Consider the following 21,705-nt stretch of genomic DNA (forward strand, 5'->3'; position numbering starts at 1 on the left):
TGGACTTCTGCCTCTTAGCTTATTTAGCAGGATATCGAATCTAGGTCCTCTCCTGGGCGGGTCAGTGCTGCTGGCACTGGGGTGAGCGTGAGACCAGTGGGCTGGGAGGGACACGTCGTGGGGCTGGGCCAATGGGATGTGGAGGAGATGGGATGGTGTACATGGTGTGTTTTTGGTTGCATGCACCAGGCAGCCCCGCTCCGAAGCCTTGTTGAAAAAAAGCACACAAAAAACTAAAACTTAAAAAAGTTATTTTTCTTCATCACCATGGTGGTACTGCTGCCCTCCCCCTCCCCCTCCCTCCCCCTCCCTCCCTCCCTCCCTCCCTCCCTCCCTCCCCCCCTAAGCTTTGGTACAGGTGCTGGAGGCGGAGGACATGCCCCCGGGGCTGCAGCCCTCGTCCATCCACTTGTCCAGGCTGCGGCGCCGGGCGTTCATGAAGAAGTTGCTGACGGTGGTGAGCTCCAGGCCCAGCTGCTGGGAGATGGTCAGCTGCATCTCCTTAGACGGACGCTTGTTCTCCTTGAAGATGGCCAGCAGGGTGCGCCGCTGCAGGTCGGTGAACACCAGCCGGGACTTCTTTGGTGTGTTGTGGCGGTCTTTGCTTGGGTCCAGCTCCTTTCTTTTGCAGGCTGAGAGGAGCAGAGAGGGAGGGAGGAGGAGGAGGAGGAGGAGGAGGAGGAGGAGGAGGAGGAGGAGGAGGGGGAGGAGGAGGAGGAGGAGGAGGAGGAGGGGAGGGGAGGATGGAGGAGGACAGGAGGGGAGGGGAGCAGAGAGGGTGAGGAGGCAGAGAGGAGGGGAGCAGGGGAGGGGAGGAGGAGGAGAGGAGGGGGGCAGATTGGGTGAGGAGGAGGATCAGAGGGGAGGTGTAGAGGAAGGGAGGAGGGGAGCAGAGAGGGGAGGGAGAAAATTATTATGGGAGGCAAGAGGGAGTATAATATTTAGTATGTCATCTTAGTGTTTCATTTGTTTTCAGAAAGAAAACATCCTTCCTTTTCATTCTTTCAATTATAAGTCTGTCTCTGTCAATAAAGGCTACATTTTAAGCGTATATTTGATGACAAAATATTTAACTATACCATCATTTATAGTCTATAGATAAACACACAAAAAACACACAAATTCGGTACAGAAGTTAAGTTGTGATATAGCAGCCTCTTCGGTGCCATAGTAGCCCTGCAGGGGGCGCTGTCTGCGCATGTTTCCTCTGCAACTTCCCTGAATTAAGGACGGCACAAGACCTGTCCGAGCTGGTCGATACCGATCGTGTTCAGGACTCAATTGAGTCCTAAACTATTATGTAAGGAAAACAGCTGGCATGTCAATGTGAACACGAACACACACACACACACACACACACACACACACACACACACACACACACACACACACACACACACACACACACACACACACACACACACACACACACACACACACACACACACACACACACACACACACACACACACACACACCACACAACTGCAACAGAGCAACAAGAAACATGATGTTTTATATCTGTCCGTCTTTCTTCTGGTGATTTGCCGTCATACTGCAGCCTATAGGCCTACCATAAGTCGAAAACTCTTGAAATGTTCAGGTATGGTCACCAATAACCCCCTCTACCCATAAACCCAAATTTGTGGTATTGTACCTAAAGGCGGCGCTATTGTAAAATAAATCATGAATTGGCCTTATTTCTCCTCACCAGAATGACCTGGACTCAAAATTCTTTCAGAATATTAATCTATAGAATCAGATGCATTTATAAAATCCGGGTCTTATGCCCTAAAATTTTTACTTTTCCCACAATTTCATAGAAAAGCCAAACGTCCACAGTCTCAACCCATTTTGCCTATATGACAATTTTTTTATTGTATAACTACCATACGGCTATCATTAAGTGGATACCATTAACAGTGCAGATTTTCAGATCTTTACTCTTTTAAGAAAGACCCTAATTCTCTTGTGAAATCTGTGCTTGGATTTTTCTTGATGTTGTGCGCTTATCAATCGACATTTTCACCATGTGAATGAGGCTTCATGCAGTTCAGGAATGTCAGTGGCTCAACGGGATAATGCCGTGTACTGCTGATCTTAGGTTGAGAGTCCGAACCCTGATTTGAGCATTATGAACAAGCTGAACATGACATTCTGTCCTTGCCACTCATTTAAGAAACACAACATTGAACAGCACCTGAAATTCATCAGACAATCGACATTCCGGCTCATTAGTTTCCAAGAATCTGACTGCGAAGACACAGTATGGCATTAAGGGGAACTTCTTCATTAACCATTTTTCCTTCATAATGAACTCTGTCATATTTTTATTTCTTCCGTTAGTGTTCTTGACAACAAATTTTATTTCCCCAGAATCTCAAAGATTTGTCAAGTATTTGCTTTTATGAAAGCCCTAATTCATTTGAGAAATGTTTGCTTGGAGTTTTGTGGATGTTGTGTGCTTATCAATAGAAATTTCACCATGTGAATGAGGCTACATTTCAGGTTTGTCAATGGCTCAATGGGATAATGCCTGATCCTTAGTTTGAGAGTTTGAATACCGATTAGACTATTATGAACAAGCTGAACATGACATTTGGCAATTGCTCTGCTACCTGGAAGCCGAGGCACAGTAGGCTATGGCCTTAAGGGGAACATCAACATCTTTCCTTCATAATTATATGTCATATTTATATATTTCCATTAGTGTGTTCTTGACTTTTCACCGCTTGCGGTTATATTTATTATTATTATTATTATGAGGCAACCGTTGACATCCTACAGACAAACAAATAGAATAAAACACTGAAAGCGACTGGCTTAGGAAATTACATCTGGTTAAATAGTGTTATTACTTTCATCAGATGCCAAACAATAAAACACATTGTGTCTTCCGTTCACGCTGGAATTCACGGCGACCAATCAGAAACAAGTGCTTTAAACCATCCCACCTCAGACCAACAGAGTGACCCTGGACCGTGGAGAGCTGTTCTGGGCTAATCCGTCTAGATCTAGGCTGGTGAGAGAGAAAGGTGCACTGGGGTTGGTGGTGAACAGTTTCTGTTAGAAGGGGGTCTGCATCACTGGTATGTTCGCTGTCCATGGTCCTAGACCAAGACATGCCCAGAGCTTGTATCTAGAAACAGGGACGTCATGATGGACACGGCCAATGCAAACAACATAACTCCAATGTGTGAAAGTCCAAACAAACCGAACGTAGGCCGACATAATAATGTAGAAGCAAGTCTCTTAGCATCCTAAGCTTCAGAAACCCCTTGACCAGAGCGTTACGGGTTACTGACAGTAGGGGGTGCTGTTGACCACAGCGTTACGTGTTACTGCCAACAGGGGGCGCTGTTGACCACAGGGTGGTTCATACAAACACGTCCACTGAGATTGTGCGTCTGTTCTCGTTTGGAAAACAATGTCGGTTTGGTTTTTTAACGTAATTGTAGGCTACGTAATTTATGTCATTAAATGTATTCCCTAAATATGTAAGTAAAAGCCGGCTATTTTGGACACCAGGAGGCATATCCATCAGGGCAAATCAATCCCTTTTAATTTTCAATGGGGATTCACTGAAGACATTTGGAAAATAGCAATAACGCGATGCCTTTGTTGGACACAACAGTTGGACAATCGTTTTTATTTTGAAAGGCTGATAGGCCTATAGCCAAGACTAAAGCCACAGTTTACTTATCAGAATTTCTCCTTTGTTCCGTTAAATGTGGTGCTTTCAGCTATGCTTCAGCAGCCGAAACACACACACACACACGCACACACGCACACACGGAGCCGTCAAAGAAAGACTTCGCCTGACTGATTCAATCAGCCTCTTCATCGGTAGGGGTTACAGTTAGGATCTAAAACGCAATTATACTATTCAGAAAGGGCTTTTGGCGGGCTGAGGACCGGGCGGTGTTATGATGGTGTGTGTTGGGGGAGGGGGTCTCACTGAATGGAGGGTTCTTTAAGGGTAACGGTAAATCGATGGGATCGATTAAGGAAGGGCTCCGTGGTCTTTCATCAGCCCCGAACAGTCCAGACTCTCTCTCTCTCCACGGCTTCCCCGTCCCGTCCCGACCCGTCCGGCCTCCTCCGGTCACACCGCACCGTCAACAGTGTTAGGGGGTTAGGCGGTGCGATAAAGGCTCCATGCTGAATCAATCAAACAACATATCTATCCAAAATACAAACGGATTTCCCTCCTGATTGGTCTCGATTAAGACGTTCAAGGGGATGATTGAGGTCGCATAAATAAGGACTGCTCGTTTTTTAAATAGCTCTCTTAATTGTCCCATTGTATTGTAGGCTATTATTTGAAATGTTGTTCTGGTTGTTTTACCGACTGTTTATATCTATTGTAGGCCCCTACATTTGTATGTCTGTTTTTGATGTAGGTAGGCCTATTGTGATCAGGGCGTCATTGAAAAAGAGAGAGTTCTCTCAATGGCCTCTGAATAAAAAAAAGTTTATAAAAAATACAAAAATAACAAATTATAAAACACCAAAATGAATCGTCCGTCCAGCGGTGGCTATATCAGCTTGTTGATTTTTGACCATGTTAATTTTTTTCTCTACCTTTTTAAGTCTTTGAAGGGGGTTGCGCCAAACTTCTCACATGACATATTTAAACAATATTCTCAAACAAGGTCCCTTAGATCACAACACAAGCAATTACTACTGAAACCAACTGTCAGAACAAAGCAGGGTGAAACAACTTTTAGCCGCTATGGCGTCCATCTTTGGAACCAGCTCCAGAGAACATCAAAAACGCCCAAACTGTCGGGATTTTTATAATTAGAGTAAAGACCCAACTCTCTTCAGATGCTTTCTGCAGTTAATGCACGTTTGATATGTCTTTTTTTTTCACTAACTTTTAAATGGACTCTTTGCTGTTGTTGTTCGATGTACATTTTACATTTTACTTTTATAATTGCTAAAATTGCGTATGGTTCTATATTTTTGTCTTTTTATTGTTTTTGTGTGAAGCACATTGAATTGCCTATGAGTATGAAATGGGCTATACAAATAAATTTGCCTTGCCTTACTGTATCTATTTTGCAATGCTAAACAGAACAATATCAAAGTTATGATTATTTTACATTTAATCCCCTTCACTTCCTCTCAAACTAAACTACACCGCCAATCAAAGCCTGATCCAATCCCACGCCACGTCCACATCATGACTCACACCCCGCTCCTCTCACAGTTTATACATGGCTCACACACCAATAAGGAGAATGAGTAATACTCCTCAGTGCTCAGTATATCACAGGTTGAGGCCCCACGGTTGGTCTATATTAATAGAGATTCTATAATATTCATTATGTTATATAAGGCTCTGAAGCTGTGCAGCAATTGATTAGCTCTGAGCAATGAGCGCAGACATGAAGCAGCCATATGTCTTCATACTATTTAGTGAGGGTTACATCGCCCCACTGCTCCTCTGCTCAATGAATCAGTGATTAGATTCTCTCACTCCCTTCCTCCCTCTCTCTCTCTCTCTCTCTCTCTCTCTCTCTCTCTCTCTCTCTCTCTCACTCCTCTCCTCTCTCTCTCTCTCCTCTCTCTCTCTCTCTCTCTCTGTTTCTCTCTCTCCTCTCTCTCTCTCTCCTCTCTCTCTCTCTCTCTCTCTCTCTCTCTCTCTCTCTCTCTCTCTCTCTCTCTCTCTCTCTCTCTCTCTCTCTCTCTCTCTCTCTCTCACTTCCTCCCCTTACTCTTTCTCTCTCTCTCTCTCTCTCTCTCTCTCTCTCTCTCTCTCTCTCTCTCTCTCTCTCTCTCTCTCTCTCTCTCTCTCTCTCTCTCTCTCTCTCTCTCTCTCACTTCCTCCCCTCTATCTCTCTCTCTGTTTCTCTCTCTCTCTCTCTCTCTCTCTCTCTCTCTCTCTCTCTCTCTCTCTCTCTCTCTCTCTCTCTCTCTCTCTCTCTCTTCCTCCCCTCTATCTCTCTCATTCTCTCTCTCTCTCTCTCACTTCCTCCCCTCTGTCTCTCTCTCTCTTTCGATCTCTCACTCTTCTCTCCCTCTTGTTCTTTCTCTCCCCAAAACAGATTGCTAACCCTCTTCCTCATCGCAGAGACCCCCCCACCACGCAGTGTGAGGGGGTCCGCCATTACAAGCCCTGGGACATGGGGACATACAGTGATGTGTCTTTAAGGTACCTAATGAAAAGAGTTCACAGTATTACTAATATTATCATTATTATTATTATTATCATTATTATTTCATTATTATTATTATTATTATTAAGAATAAGAATTGCATTTATGTTATTATTATTCCTATGAAATACTTAAGTATTAATAGCAATATGGTATGGTGACTGTTTGTTGTGATGTGTGTTTCTCTCTCTCTCAGGTGCATTATAAGCCGTGTTAGTTGTAGTATTACTGGTAGTAATAGCACTGCAGCAGCAGTAGCACTTCTGGAGTCGGGCTGGTGGCTCTGCCATGTGTTGTGTGTTTAACTGCTGACAGGAAGATAGTGTCTGGTATCTCCTCAGTCATCTTCAGAGGGGAGAGGGAGCCGAGAGAGAGAGGAGAGAGACGTCTCTCCGGGTAAGTGGGCCTATTAAAGCCTCTGAATACTAGAGAGGGAGGGAGGGAGACAGGGGGGAGAGAGTGGGAGGACGATAGAGTGGATGAGCGGAAGACGAGGAGAGAGATGGCGGGAGCAGCCAGAGTAAGGTAGAGAAGGGATGTACATGTATATGTCCCATTACCTTAAAACCCTTAAGACCAACTATCAGACAGACACACATACAGAGACACAGACAGGCTCCTGGTCATCACGACTGGAAAGCCTTCGTTGTCTGATGTCTGCCTCCTTGCCCTCTCTCTCTCTCTCTCTCTCTCTCTCTCTCTCTCTCTCTCTCTCTCTCTCTCTCTCTCTCTCTCTCTCTCTCTCTCTGATGTACTTCCTCTTAAACATACATTATATCTATATCCAACACTCTCAGACACACACCCTACATCTTCCTACACACATAAACACACACACTCTCTCGCTGTCTGTCTGTCTGTATGTCTTTCTGTCTGTATGTCTTTATGTCTGTCTGTCTCTCTCTCTCTCTCTCTGTCTGTTTCTCTCTCTCTGTTGCTCTGTTCTTTCTCAAAGTTTGCTTTTCTCTCATGTGTTCCCCCTCTCTTTGATAAACCGCTACTTCACTTTCTCTCTTTTCAATTGTCTCCTCTTACTCCCTCTCTGCCACACACACACACACGCACACACACGCACGCACACACAAACACACACACACACGCACACACACACACACACACACACACACACACACACACACACACACACACACACACACACACACACACACACACACACACACACACACACACACACACACACACACACACACACTATCTCTCTCTCTCTCTTTCTCTCTCTTTCTCTCTCTGTCTATCTCTCTCTCTCTCTCTCTCTCTCTCTCTCTCTCTCTCTCTCTCTCTCTCTCTCTCTCTCTCTCTCTCTCTCTCTGTCTCTGTCTTGTCTCTCTCTGTCTCTCTCTCTCTCTCTCTCTCTCTCTCCCTCTCTCTCTCTCTCTCTCTCTCTCTCTCTCTCTCTCTCTCTCTCTCTCTCTCTCTCTCTCTCTCCCTCTCTCTCTCTCTCTCCCTCTCTCTCTCTCTCTCTCTCTCTCTCTCTCTCTCTCTCTCTCTCTCTCTCTCTCTCTCTCTCTCTGTCTCTGTCTTTGTCTCGCTCTCTCTGTCTCTCCATCTGTCTGTCTGTCTGTCTCTTTTATAAGCCATTACCACTTAAGGCTTAGTATCCATTACACTGAGGGTATGGGAGTGGGGGTAAGTAGTGATGTTGACCTTGCATGTGCATCTCTGTTTCCATGGCGCCACACTGGGACGCAGGGAAATGTGATGGAGCGACACCAGGGCCTCGTTTGGACCGGCAACAACACACAAACAGACACACTGACAGACAGACACAGACAGACAGACAGAAAGACACACGCACACACACACATAGCAATATATCTAATTACTGGTGCCAGCAGATAGGTAAACCAAACAACAAAATCACCAGCAGAAAGACGGACAGATTTAAATCATGTTTCTTGTGGCTCTGTTGCAGTTGTGTGGTGTGTGTGTGTGTGTGTGTGTGTGTGTGTGTGTGTGTGTGTGTGTGTGTGTGTGTGTGTGTGTGTGTGTGTGTGTGTGTGTGTGTGTGTGTGTGTGTGTGTGTGTGTGTGTGGTGTGTGTGTGTGTGTGTGTGTGTGTGTGTGTGTGTGTGTGTGTGTGTGTGTGTGTGTGTTTGTTTGTGCCTGTGTGTGGGTATGTGTGTACTGTATATCTGTGTGTCAGCAGTCTGTTGTGACATCACTGTGCAAAGGTCTACGCAAATTCCTATCTTATCAAACACACACACATACACTCACGCAAGCATAAATGCAGGAGCACATACTTTAGAACAGGTTCACACACACACAGCAACACACAAATAAACACACATTAGACTGAGATCAGCACAGACGGGTGTGTTGGAGAATACAAAATAAGTTAGCTCTGTTTATTTAACCAGAACGGACGGAAGCCAGCCAAAGGGAACCACTGGGAAGGATTGCACTTATTTTTGAGTGATGCCTGTTCTTTGGATGTAAAACATAACCAGTTTGAACCGGTTAGTCGTTCAGAGTGTACACTAGTAAAAATAAGAGCCGTTTCAGAATGACATATGCTAACATGTATGATACAAAGAAAGTACACATAGACCAGCGTTCAGCCGACAGCCGGTGGCAGACTGACCTAACGCCATCACAACGGCGTGACACCGGTTCCTGGTTCTCTAGCTCTACAACAGTACATCTAAACCCAACCCAGGATCTATTCTAAAGGTCTGAAGGTTGCAGTATAATCCTATGTCTGAAAAACAGCCACCACATTGTTGATGGGTCTGCATTCCGACGTGTAGAAACCTTTTTGAGCAGTGCACATAAGCTACGGCGGCGAATGGCTAGGCCGCTAGCGTAGCAAAAAGCCACAGCGGCTAATCGTCGCAGAAGAAGCTTAAGAGGACGTCTGAAGGCAGACAAGATGAGATGTCCTCCCAACACGGGTTTATGAAGGTCAGGGTTGGAGCTCCTTGAGTGACAACCTGGCAGCCAGAGAGAGAAGAGTAGCGTGGGGATGGAGAGAGAGAAGGGAGAGAGAAGGAGAGAGGAGAAGGAGGAGAAGAAAGGGAGGGAGCGAAGATGGGACAAGTAGACAGACTGCTAAACTTAGAACCTCAACCTGATAATACACTAGCCATAGAAAATATTTAGTTGAGATGATACTGCAGAAACCAATATTATGCCATGATAAATATGTTTAGGTGCTTAAGTTTATTACTGTAAAGGTACATCACTTTGTGTACACACGGGAGAATATTGAACTAAGCCGACACTGGTTGAATTTGTTGGTCAAAGGTTTGTGACACTTATTAGAGCGAGTGAAAGAGTGAGAGAGTACAGAGAAGGGAGGTCAGATGGTATCGTCCTTCAGTAGAACGTGTGGAACAAACTCAGATGGGATTCCATGGTTCAGGTGTTCATGGTTTGAGTGTTGGAATTGTAGGAACACTTGATGCTGACACAATCACATTGTGGGTTTGAATGAAGGTTATCATTTCACATCTTCACTCAGAAGGCGTTTATTTGTGCGAGCTTAGTTGAATACGTAACAGGAGAACACAAGATAAGCTACAACACGTTATTTACAATTCATTGTTTCCTCAGTCGCTGGGTTTGGTTTGGTGTTATTCCCGCCCTACTTGGACCCATTGAGATGCAAAGAATATAGAATAACGTCTTATTATTATGTATAGCATAATTTTGCAAGAAGTACGACAGGAGAAAAGCATCCATTTAAATGTTGAGTTGGGTTACGCTGAGAGTTTGGAATCAGCGAGCGGCTCCGGCCTTTACCCTGCTACTGTTGACACACACTCTCCCACACAGGAATAGGTGATGTGTTAACAGGTGGAGGGGCTTCTGTTTGTTTTAGAGACAGACTGGAGAGATGGACTCTGTTTCACAAGACGACACCGCAGATAACTCAATCAATATGCTATTGTAGTCCCTGGTTAATCAAGACGTGCTTTAGCTCTGTGTGTGTGTTTGTGTGTGCATGTGTGTGTTTGTGTTTTGTGTGCGCGTGCATGTGTTTGTGTGGATGACCATGGGTGCATGTGTGTATGCGTGTGGGTGTGTTTGAAGGCTGAAAGGAGAGGGTTAAAGTTAACGTTAACGCTTGTTATTTATTGTGTTTGTACATTGTGTGTTTGTATATTGTAAGATTGTTTGTATAATTTCTATATAAATTGTACTATTTACACATAGTTTATAGTTTGTATTGTTGTTAAGCCAATTGTCAGTGAGGATCTCCTGGTTTAAATTATTATAGATGGATAGACAGACAGACAGACAGACAGACAGACAGACAGACAGACAGACAGACAGACAGACAGACAGACAGACAGACAGACAGACAGACAGACAGACAGACAGACAGACAGACAGACAGACAGACAGACAGATAGATAGATAGATAGATAGATAGATAGATAGATAGATAGATAGATAGATAGATAGATAGATAGATGATGTGATGATGATGACGATGATGACTAAGATAACACTATGATACAATGGCCGGTGACTCTGACAAGAACTCTGATACCCCTCTCTCTCGCTCTCCCTCTCGATCTCACATACACACACACTTTCATCAACATAATCCAAAACTAAAAACCTTATGCATTACAGAAAAACGTATCCCATGTATATTTTATGCCTTCCAACCACACAAACATAAAGTTTATACTTCCTTGGTTTCCCAATACACACAGACAAAAAACCCTCACACACACACACACACACACACACACACACACACACACACACACACACACACACACACACACACACCACACACACACACACACACACACACACACACACACACACACACACACACACACACACACACACACACACACACACACACACACACACACACACACACACACACACACACACACACACACACACACACACACACACCGCGCGTCCTGACCCCCGCCCCTCGTCAGCTCTCTCTTCCAGGAACCGAGCGGATCAGGTTCCGCGGATCAATGCGGTCCCGGTTCACACCGTTTACGTTCTCGTTGGCAGCGTTCAAGCTCTTTTAATCTGCCCGGGATTAGAGGCATCGATCCGCGTTCATCTATACTCCGACTGCTGTTTCACTCACATCGGTGGAGAAATGTGACAAGTGGAAAAACACGGAGGGGCAGGAAACACAACAAACAGCCGCGCGCTCACTCTCCGTGTTTGTTTGTATCGATCGACTATAGATAGACATCATATCGATCTACTATAGATAGACATCTGCCGGCCGCGCGCTCTCACCGCCGGCTGTCAGAGGAGCGGGGTTCAGCGGTGACGTCATCATGTGTTCCGCATCGAGTTTAGCTCACGCGCTTCAGACACGATAGTCCCGCACACAGCGGCCCGTAGAGAGACAGACAGGAGGACAGCCCCGCACACACAGCGCTCCGTAAAGAAACAGGCAGGAGGAGAGACAGACAGCATGATGTTCATCAACTAGACGTTTTAAAAAACAACTATATTCCACTTGATGAGGAATGTCTTCTTATTCTCATGTTTTTTGTTAGTAGAATGAATGGTTTTGAAATCAGCGTTTGTGTAACTTTTATACTTTCCATAATTGCCATAGGAGGCCGACGGTTTCTTCTAACTGACAACTGATCCACTGTCCAGCTGTCATATTAGTGTTATTGACTATCCGGTTATTGGGTTGTATTTTATATAATTTCTCCTCCTTATATTCAGGGCCTTTAGCAGACGCTTTTATCCAAAGCGATTTACAGTAATTTGTCAGAAGAAATCTTATTTACTTTATGTCTATACATAGCTATACATTTATTAACTTTTTTTAAATCGTTTTTTTTGTATCGATGATTTCTGTGCAAATGCCAAAAGCAATTTGAATTTATTGAATTTTATTGGCTAACACTAACCCATTTTGCATATTCATATTTTTAAATTTGAATGAATAAAGAAAGAAAAAAAGACAAAGAAAAGTTATACATCGATATCAATTGTATTTTAACATAATTTAATTTGTGGGTTATACTATTTTCCGTGGGGACAAACTGGCGAACATGTGGTTTTTATTATAAAACTATTTAAATGTATTTTAGTATGAACACATTCTGCTCTCTATAGCTTGGCCTGTTTAGTCCTAACAAAGAGAAGATCAGGTTCACCGTTAACCCTGCAGGACTGAGTAAAAAGTCAAAGGAAATGTCGAACTCTAACATTAATTAAAACTAAACCCGACAATTTAATGAATGCATCTTAAAACAGAAAATACGGAGACATTTAGTGCATTTCTGCATAATATATTATAATTTGAATACTTTATTTCTGTAATTCAGGTATTGGTGTAAATCTATTATTCACTGCTATGGCGGCACTGGAGGCGTCTCCCTCTAACGTAACAAAAGCCTGACTCTCACTCCCTGTCTCCCCTATACCTCTCTGTCCGTCGGTCTCTCCCATCTCTCGCTGTCTTGTCTGTCTGTCTGTCTGTCTGTCTGTCTGTCTGTCTGTCTGTCTGTCTGTCTGTCTGTCTGTCTGTCTGTCTGTCTGTCTGTCTGTCTGTCTGTCTGTCTGTCTGTCTGTCTGTCTGTCTGTCTGTCTGTCTGTCTCTCTCTCTCTCTCTCGCCTCTCTCTCTCTCTCGATCTCTCTCTCTCTCTCTCTCTCTCTCTCTCTCTCTCTCTCCTCTATCTGTCTCTCTCTCTTCTCTCTCTATCTCTCTCTCTCTCTCTCTCTCTCTCTCTCTCTCTCTGTCTGTCTTTCTCTCCCCCTGTGTTGCCTGGTTAACCCGTCGCAAGGTGAGGAAGGCAGCGCGAGACGGGTCATGCTGAGATTCCTTTCAATAATTCATCAATGATTCATTCTGCCGCTGCTGCCCCCTATTCTCTTCAACTCCCCCGACTCACAGGATCACATGACGCACCCCCAAAATCCGGGGATAGGGAGAGAGAGAGAGAGAGAGAGAGAGAGAGAGAGAGAGAGAGAGAGAGAGAGAGAGAGAGAGAGAGAGTGCATTAAGAGGTAGAGCTCAAGAGATAGACCCCAACACACATCGTCCAATCTGATCAGGTGGATTTTCACGAGGCACACACACAAACTCGCAAACACACAATCACACACACACGGATACACACACACACACACACACACACACACACACACACACACACACACACACACACACACACACACACACGCACACAAACACACACACACACGCACGCACGCACGCACGCACGCACGCACGCACACACACACACACACACACACACACACACACACACACACACACACACACACACACACACACACACACACACACACACACACACACACCACAGAATAGCCCAGTATTTACACACTAAAGAATACAAGCCTTTAAATGCGTATCATTTAAAAGATTTACGTACAACATTATAGAAATCCGTCACTAATTTTCTTTTTAATCTTTTTATCACAAGGCCAGCATAGGGACGATAATCGTTCATATTCCTTCATCTTTTTTCATAATTGTACACACAGAGCATAGAATGCACAGTTCCAGCAATAATTAATTAAGTATCAATCTTATGAATATGATATCAGGATAAAGTTAACATTTTGAACAATGATATTAGTGAAACATAATAACAAGGCCGTTGTATTGAGAGGAAAACAGACCAAAGGTTGTGTTCAGAGTATATTTCAGATGGTCATTTATCCTGTTAGAATTGCGTTAATGTTTTCTTTAGTGTTGTACAGTCTTGTCCCAATCTCCTCTTTTACTGGTGAGGCTCGAAGTCCAGTATTGTCGTTAGAATATTAATATATTATTATTATACTATACATTTTGAGTCTGTTTATATGGCCTTCGGTTTCCTTCCTTGCAATGTACTAATTATTAATAATTATAAAAAACAGAACAACAATTATAATAATGATGATCATTATGAAAGCACATATTTCTAAAACAGAACATGTTATAGATGTCAGCCGTCAACACGGTATTAGAAGTGTACCTTTTCCTTTATAATACCTTTATCTTTGTCCGATACATCCAAACCCAAACCCTGAGAATCATATTGGATTAAGGGTTATTTCTTTACAGTTTAGTCGTGACACAAACTTTAAGATAATAATAAGCCATATAGCCTAGTATTCAGTCAAATAGAGAGGCCACACGTTTTAATAAACCTGTATTTCTTATCCATCGAATAGTCCAACATTTATAGGCTAGATAACGCGTGTGTTATACCCCTGATTGTATAATAATCACATCACTACAAAGGACGGTCAGGGCTGAGCCCCGTTAAAAACACCGGGAGCTCTACGGGCCTTATCGCTACTATCCATGGAGGTATTATGGGTTATTATCCGGAACATCGACGGTCCGTTTTCTCTCCCTCGTCTTTCTCGGCACAATGGAGAGGTGTGCCGGGGACAGATGCTGCTCCTCGCTAGAGGGGGCATCGCCCCCCGGCCCGTACCCCTCTGTTCCCCCGCGTCCCGCACGGAGCACACACACCGCACACACACACACACACACACACACACACACACACACACACACACACACACACACACACACACACACACACACACACACACACACACACACACACACACACACACACACACACACACACACACACGCACACACAGTAGCTACTCGTTGTTTATTTGTTTATAAAGACCTCAACACACCGGGAGAGACAGCGGAGCTCAGAATAGATCCCACGGTATTAACGGGATCCTTTATCCTGATGGGGAGAAGCAGGTGATTTGGGCGATCAGGTAAGGAGTGACGGAGTGTGTGTTATGAGAGAGCGAGAGAGAGAGAGAGAGAGAGAGAGAGAGAGAGAGAGAGAGAGAGAGAGAGAGAGAGAGAGAGAGAGAGAGAGAGAGAGAGAGAGAGAGAGAGAGTGTATGTTATGAGTGAGGTCAGGGGGCCGCTGGAGGGAAATCCCGTGACCTTGTCTTTTCCTATCGATCGCGTGTTATGATCAATATTGGTAATCATAATACTGTGATTAGCAATAAATGTCAGTCTTCTCCGTTTGAGTGTGAGAGTGAGACGTATTGAAACGGGTCCCGAATCACACACGTTACAGCCAGGGGAAACCAAAACAAACACAATTGCAGCCACAAACACACACACACAAGCACACACAAGCACACACACACACAGCCGTGATTTCAGCGAGTTTTACGGCTGACGATATTTGGTTTTCCTCTGCGACTCAGAAATAGAAATAAGAACAGGGGCAGCGACACAGAGAGACAGACACAGAGAGACAAGTGGGGCACAGAGAAACAGGTGGGACACAGAGAGACAGGTGGGACACAGAGAGAAAGCTGGGACACAGAGAGACAGGTGGGACACAGAGAGACAGGTGGGACACAGAGAGAGACAGGTGGGACACAGTGAGAGACAGGTGGGACACACAGAGACAGCTGGAACACACAGACAGGTGGGACACAGAGAGACAGGTGGCTTTGCGGATACCTTTTCTTACCTGCTAGCCGAAGGGCAGACATCCGCTGGAATTCGGGCTCTTGGAGCCACTTCCACATCCGCCGGAAAGTCTCCCGGCCGGACTTGAGCTTACTCCAGGGCTTGGGGTTCCGCAAGAGGTCGGAGAGGGTTCCCTGGGAGCGACAAAGCACCCGCTGGGCGAAGATGGCTTGCGGGATGCTGTAGCGCTTCAGCTCCGCCGTGATCCTTTGTGCCACCTCCTTGGTGTTGATCTCCTCCAGCTGGCCCGAGCCGTTCCCCCCCTGTGACCCCGAGGAAGAGGGGGGTCTCTCCCGACTGGAGCTCAACACCTGCCCGTGGGAGGGGGACTGCAGCTGGGGGTGGTGGCCCACCGAGCCAGAGTGGTGCATCCCGTTTAAGTGCGGCATCATGCCGGCCGGGGGGCCCGCCAGGCCCCGATGCTGGTGGGGGTCTCCCCGGGCCAGCATGGTGGCGGTGTGGTGGGCGTCGAAGTTGGCGGCGGCGGCCAGCATCTTGTCGTGCCCCGCTGCGTGCGTCGCGGGGCCGTAGTGGAGCGCCTGCTGGGTGTTGTGGATAGAGCCTAGCACCGGGGAGAGGCTCTGACCCATCCCGGACATGGGGTCCTTGTAGGGGTTGTAGATGTTGTTCATTGTCGGCAGCCCCCGGTCGTCCCGCATCAGGGTGAAGCTCCCGCTGACGTTCCCGGACAGGCGCTGGTGCTGGTGGTGCGCGTGGTGGTGGTGGTGGTGCGCGTGGTGGAATTTATCCGAGACGGTGGAGATCGGGGGAAGGGGCTGCAGCGGCGTGAGGGTGGTGTACGTCCCGCTCATCCCCATCCCCGACGGAGAGGTGTCGCACGGCATGCTCATGGCGTGGTGCAGCGGCTGCAGCGATAGCTCCGGCCGGTAGTCCCCGGAGCCGTCCAGGATGGTGGCCATGCTGGACACCATGGCGGAGCGCGAGGCGAGGTCCTGGTGTAACCGTAGACTGGACGCAGCGGACACAGCCCCCCCTGGTGCCCCTGCCGAGACCCCCCGGCCCTGGTGGGGGCTGTGTCCGCTCATCATGTCCGCCTCATGGGCCGCCACCCCCACGCTCACCCCGCCATGCAGACCTGCGATGTTGTCCATCGTCATCTCCGCGTTCATAGCGTACGCGTCCAGGTCCTTGGCCAGGCATCGGTAGGCGTTAGTGTAGGCAGTCTTCATTCATCAGTCCGCTCGGTCCATCGGCTGACACAGAAACCTCTACGCCCCCTCTTCCTCCTCTCCGCCCGGGATGGGTCGCTCCAATCCACCGTCTTTCTCTTTGGTTTTAATGTTAATTCCACCTTTGGGTTTAGTCCGTCGAGGGCCCCTCCGGCTCGGTGTGTTCTCTCCCCGGTAATAACGTCCACTTTGTTATGTGATCCTAGGGGCCCGTGCTGCCGCTCCGCCTCACCAACCCTCTCCTCCTCCGACTGCTACTGTCTGCGGGAGCTGTCCGCTCTGCAGGGAAGCGCATCATCGAGGGGCGGGGCCTGCGGGGTGATGGACAGTCCACATAACCAGTCCCTGAGCAGTGTGCCCGCCCAGGGGCGGGCTTCTTCAGAAGATGACCAATCCGGCTGCAGGGAGAAGCGAGCAGGGATCCGCCTTAATCACCCTCTCAACCTCCGCTTGATCACAGATGGAACATCCCATAATACCAACTATCTATCTATATATCTAGCTTTATGTGTCCGTCTCAGGAAATGCTGATGTGAGGAGCAGGTGGGGATGAGTGTAGGAGATGAGGAGACGAGGGGACAAGGGGGCGAGGAGACGAGGATGTTGAAGATAAGAAGACAGGAGATGAGTAGACATTAAACGAGGACACGGGAGATGAAGAGGTGCAGCAGCATTGTCTGGTGGTGGTTTGACTCTCAGCCCAAAGGTTCTGAGTTCAATCCCCAACGTCTGCAAACATCCTTTAGCAAGACGTATACCTGCTCCTCGCTGCTCGTCGCTTTGTGTAAAGCGTCTGATAAATGAGAAGTTAATAGAGACGAGGAGATGGTTAAAACAGCCAGAGATATACCACAACAGGGCTGAATTACAATGAGGGACGCAAAGTGTGTATTGAGCGCACAGACATTGGCTCACAGATTTCGCAATAACTGTAAAATATTATGACTTAAATCAGGTCGATCACTGTTTAGAGGATAAGGTAAAAAGGTTATATTTCCTGTGTACAGCATGGTACTATCACTGCAGGCTTAGGCAAAATATTCCCTGTGTAGCTCAGTAGAGCAAGGCACTATCACTGCAGAATTAGTTAGTGATGCCTGTGAATATAGTTTATTTATTTATGCATTAATTGTGTTTTTTATTTTTTTATTCACATCCTATTTAGTTATATTTCAAAACCAAAACCCGTTATTCTGTTCCATTGTTCTTGTTGTTATCGCTCGCCCCGCGCGAGCCACGGCCGGACGTCCGACGGCGGAATACGGAGTCGACGGAGAGAGAGAGAGAGAGGAAGGAGAGGAGATGAAGATGAGAAGAGGAGAAGAGCAGAGCAAGGTCGACCGTGGAGGAGAGGGAGGAGATGGGAGGACGGAGAAGGTTCGCAGATGTTGCTTTGTTTAAAGACAGTGTAATTAAGAAGGAGGAGAAGCGTGACCTATTTTGGTCCTTTTGATCAGCTGTCAAAGTAGGAGCGGGGGGTCCAATCCGGCACGGGCCTCTCTCCCTCCCTCTCCCCCTCTCTCTCCCTCTCTCTCTTCAGCTCCCTCTCTTTTCCTATCGGCGACTCTCGCGCTCTATCTCTTAGTTTCAGCTGCTCCCCCCCCCCCACCCCCCCCCACACACCCCCTCGCGTGCGTCGACAAACGGACGCGTGTGCAGGAACCAAACATTTAGTCTTGCTCGCACGGTGGGTGCATATTGTCAATGAGTGACCCAGCAGAGAAGGTACCACACACACACACACACACACACACACACACACACACACACACACACACACACACACACACACACACACACACACACACACACACACACACACACACACACACACACACACACACACACACACACACAAACACACATACACAGGCACACATTAACACATACACACTCACGCAAACGCGCACACATAAAGCCCTCACCTCACAAACACACACACAAGCACGCACACACACGCACACGCACGCACACGCACACTGTATAGTTCTGTTTGAGCAATCTTACTTTTTGTTTTCATTGTTTTAACTAAATAGAGAAAGAATAAAACAGTGGATCTCTGTCAGTCCTCCTTGTACAGCGGTGTATAAATCTATCTCTAAAAGCAAATATAGGCCGAACAGTCTTGGGTCGAGCTAAACCTGCATCTCTCCCTCCCCTCTCCTCTCTCTGACCCTCTCCTCCTCTCCTCTCCCCTCTCCAATCCTCTCCTCTCCTCTCTCTGACCCTCTCCTCCTCTCCCCTCTCCAATCCTCTCCTCTCCTCTCTCTGACCCTCTCCTCCTCTCCTCTCCTCTCCCCTCTCCAATCCTCTCCTCTCCTCTCTCTGACCCTCTCCTCCTCTCCTCTCCTCCTCTCCTCTCCTCTTCTCTACTCCTCCCCTCTCCTCTCTCCAATCCTCTTCTTTCCTCTCCTCTCCTCTCCCCTCCTCTCTCTTCTCCCGCCATCTGCTTTGTCAGAATATTGATCCGGTAGCTTTGTGCTCGAGACCTCATGCTAATCTATAGCGTTGGTGACAACCAGCAACACTACTGCTTTGCGCAACTTAGCATCTGTTTGTCGGTCCCTCTCTCATCTGTCTCAACCCCCCCCCCCCCCCCCCCCCCCCCCCTCTCTCTCTCTCTCTCTCTCTCTCTCTCTCTCTCTCTCTCTCTCTCTCTCTCTCTCTCTCTCTCTCTCTCTCTCTCGCCTGCTCTGAATATGCACGGTAACGAGGGTCCAGATGACGGAGCAGTCCTCGCGGGGTCAGGCCGCATGTTTCCGGTGGGTTGGGTTCATTCTGAGGGTTGGAGGTGATGGTGGGGGGAGCAGGTCCTCTATATGATAGATCAACACCGTTTCACTCTGCTAAATATTTATGCAATAAACATTCTTGCTAATTGAAAATATGAACGATTAAGTAAGGCTATTATATCATTACCTATATAATTTAATAATATGGTGCTTCTGGTCAAATGTGTAGCAATTGGTTTTAAGCCGTAAATTAGCTTGATTGCAGCATATTGCAAATATGAACAGCGAAAAATAATAATAATAATAATAACGATAATAATAATAATTATTATTATATAATAATAGTAATCGAATAATACTATTACTATAGTTTGGTTGGAATTGTTAATATTATATTATATATATGTAATTATTGCTATTAGGCAAATTATTATTCCAACTTCTGCCATTCCTAGATGAACACATGTGCACACTCTCAGTCTTTATTCTCACTCTTTACTCTCAGTCTTAATTCTCAGTCTATATTCTCACTCTTTATTCCCTCTCTTTATTCTCAGTCTTCACTCTCAGTCTTTATTCTCACTCTTTATTCAGAGGCCGACATGTGGGGGTTGTGTTGGCCGGACAAAGGGCCTCGCGCAGAGGAGGCGCGTGGCCGTCAGCCGCTGTATTTAAATGGTGGCCGCGTGCTTGGACCAGAGCTCAGGGACATTTAAATATCATCCGATAAGGGCGCGAAGGGATGAGTTACGTTGAGAACGATGATAGGCAAACAGAAGCACCATATAACCGTATTATAATGGCTATAACATTGTTTCAAATCATTTGAAAAGATGCCGACAGACATAAGATAAAACTAACTTTAATTAAAAATATATATTATTTTGTGAAAACAATTATATTACACAGGCCTAATTTAATACTATTTTAACCTAATATATGTTTATATACATACATACATACATCCAGGCTTACTTCAATTTTTTTTTCCAGATCATTACATATAGCATCATGTGTCAACTCATTTCACACACTCGCACGCACGCGCGCACACACACACACACACACACACACACACACACACACACACACACACACACACACACACACACACACACACACACACACACACACACACACACACACACACACACACACACACACACACACACACACACACACACACACACACACATCCAAATATTTAAGATTCTCGAGTACACTGTCTGGGATCAGGCTTTAATTTGAATTGAGCTCCAGAATCTCCAAACTGCTAAATTAATATGCAAAGAACACACAAAAAAAATCATTAAAGCGTCAGAGCTTTTTAGACATCGTGTTGTGGAATTATGAAAAACATACAGGTACAGGTTATAACTTCACACGTGGTTGATTTTCCTTCCTTGGTGTCAAATGACTTGATTAATTTATCCCTAATTTCGATAACCTGGGCTGATAAGGGACAAACAAACAGCTGCCAGGGGCCTAATCATAGTTTAATACTGTCTCAATCGTACGATGTGCTCATCTATCATTGGAATAAAAACAATGCCATTCCCTCCCAGTCATTAATAATATCCTACCTGTCACATCTACAATATTAGGGTTACTAGGCCTTTATCTTCTTATAACAAATAAACGAGAGCATGAGTAGATTAATTATGCAGCTGGTTGGACTAACGCATCGGGGTGTAATTCATTAACCAGGGTCCATGGTGAAGTCTTCTCCGACCACATGTCTATTTAATGGTCCCCGAGCTCTTTTAATCACCCGTCTTATGTATCGATCCGTGGTCGATCAGATCCACCATTACCCAACTTCTGGAGTACGTAAACATACTTCAGAAGGTCTCTCCTAGAGCTGTGATCAAGAGTCCAAAGGTTCTCGTTTCACGAGTTGTTGAATGTCTAATCCTTTGGGATCATTGTGGACCAAAGGCAATGTACTATTAATAATATTTTCCTTCAAAGAAAACGAAGCACCCACTTTTAAAGTTGAAAATCACCAATGCCATATTTAAACCCACAGAGCGGATTAGTGGATGCATTATTTCCATTGTTAACAGATACTAACTGTTTGTCTTTCCCCTCTCGATCACCAGTCCACGAAGACCCAGAGGTCACCAGGGGTCGCAGGGTCAGCCACCCCGCGCTCGTGTCAT

General features: G+C 46.0%; 1 protein-coding gene across 2 annotated transcripts; it reads right to left on the reverse strand.

Moving 5' to 3' along the window:
* Positions 1-342: 342 nt before the first annotated feature.
* Positions 343-17,054, reverse strand: onecut2 (one cut homeobox 2). Of its 2 annotated transcripts, none has more exons than XM_056578358.1 (2): positions 15,623-17,054; positions 343-632 (listed from the first exon to the last, which is right to left on the reverse strand). In XM_056578358.1, exons 1-2 carry the CDS (start codon positions 16,809-16,811, stop codon positions 343-345), a joined length of 1,479 nt encoding a protein of 492 aa, XP_056434333.1. In that variant the 5' UTR covers positions 16,812-17,054. The 2 variants fall into 2 exon arrangements, with proteins under 2 accessions (XP_056434333.1, XP_056434334.1); XM_056578359.1 differs by having other exon boundaries at positions 410-632; positions 15,613-17,054.
* Between the last annotated feature and the right edge of the window lie 4,651 nt (positions 17,055-21,705).

Source organism: Gadus chalcogrammus, chromosome 19, assembly GCF_026213295.1.
Source record: "Gadus chalcogrammus isolate NIFS_2021 chromosome 19, NIFS_Gcha_1.0, whole genome shotgun sequence".
Lineage (NCBI taxonomy): Eukaryota > Metazoa > Chordata > Actinopteri > Gadiformes > Gadidae > Gadus > Gadus chalcogrammus.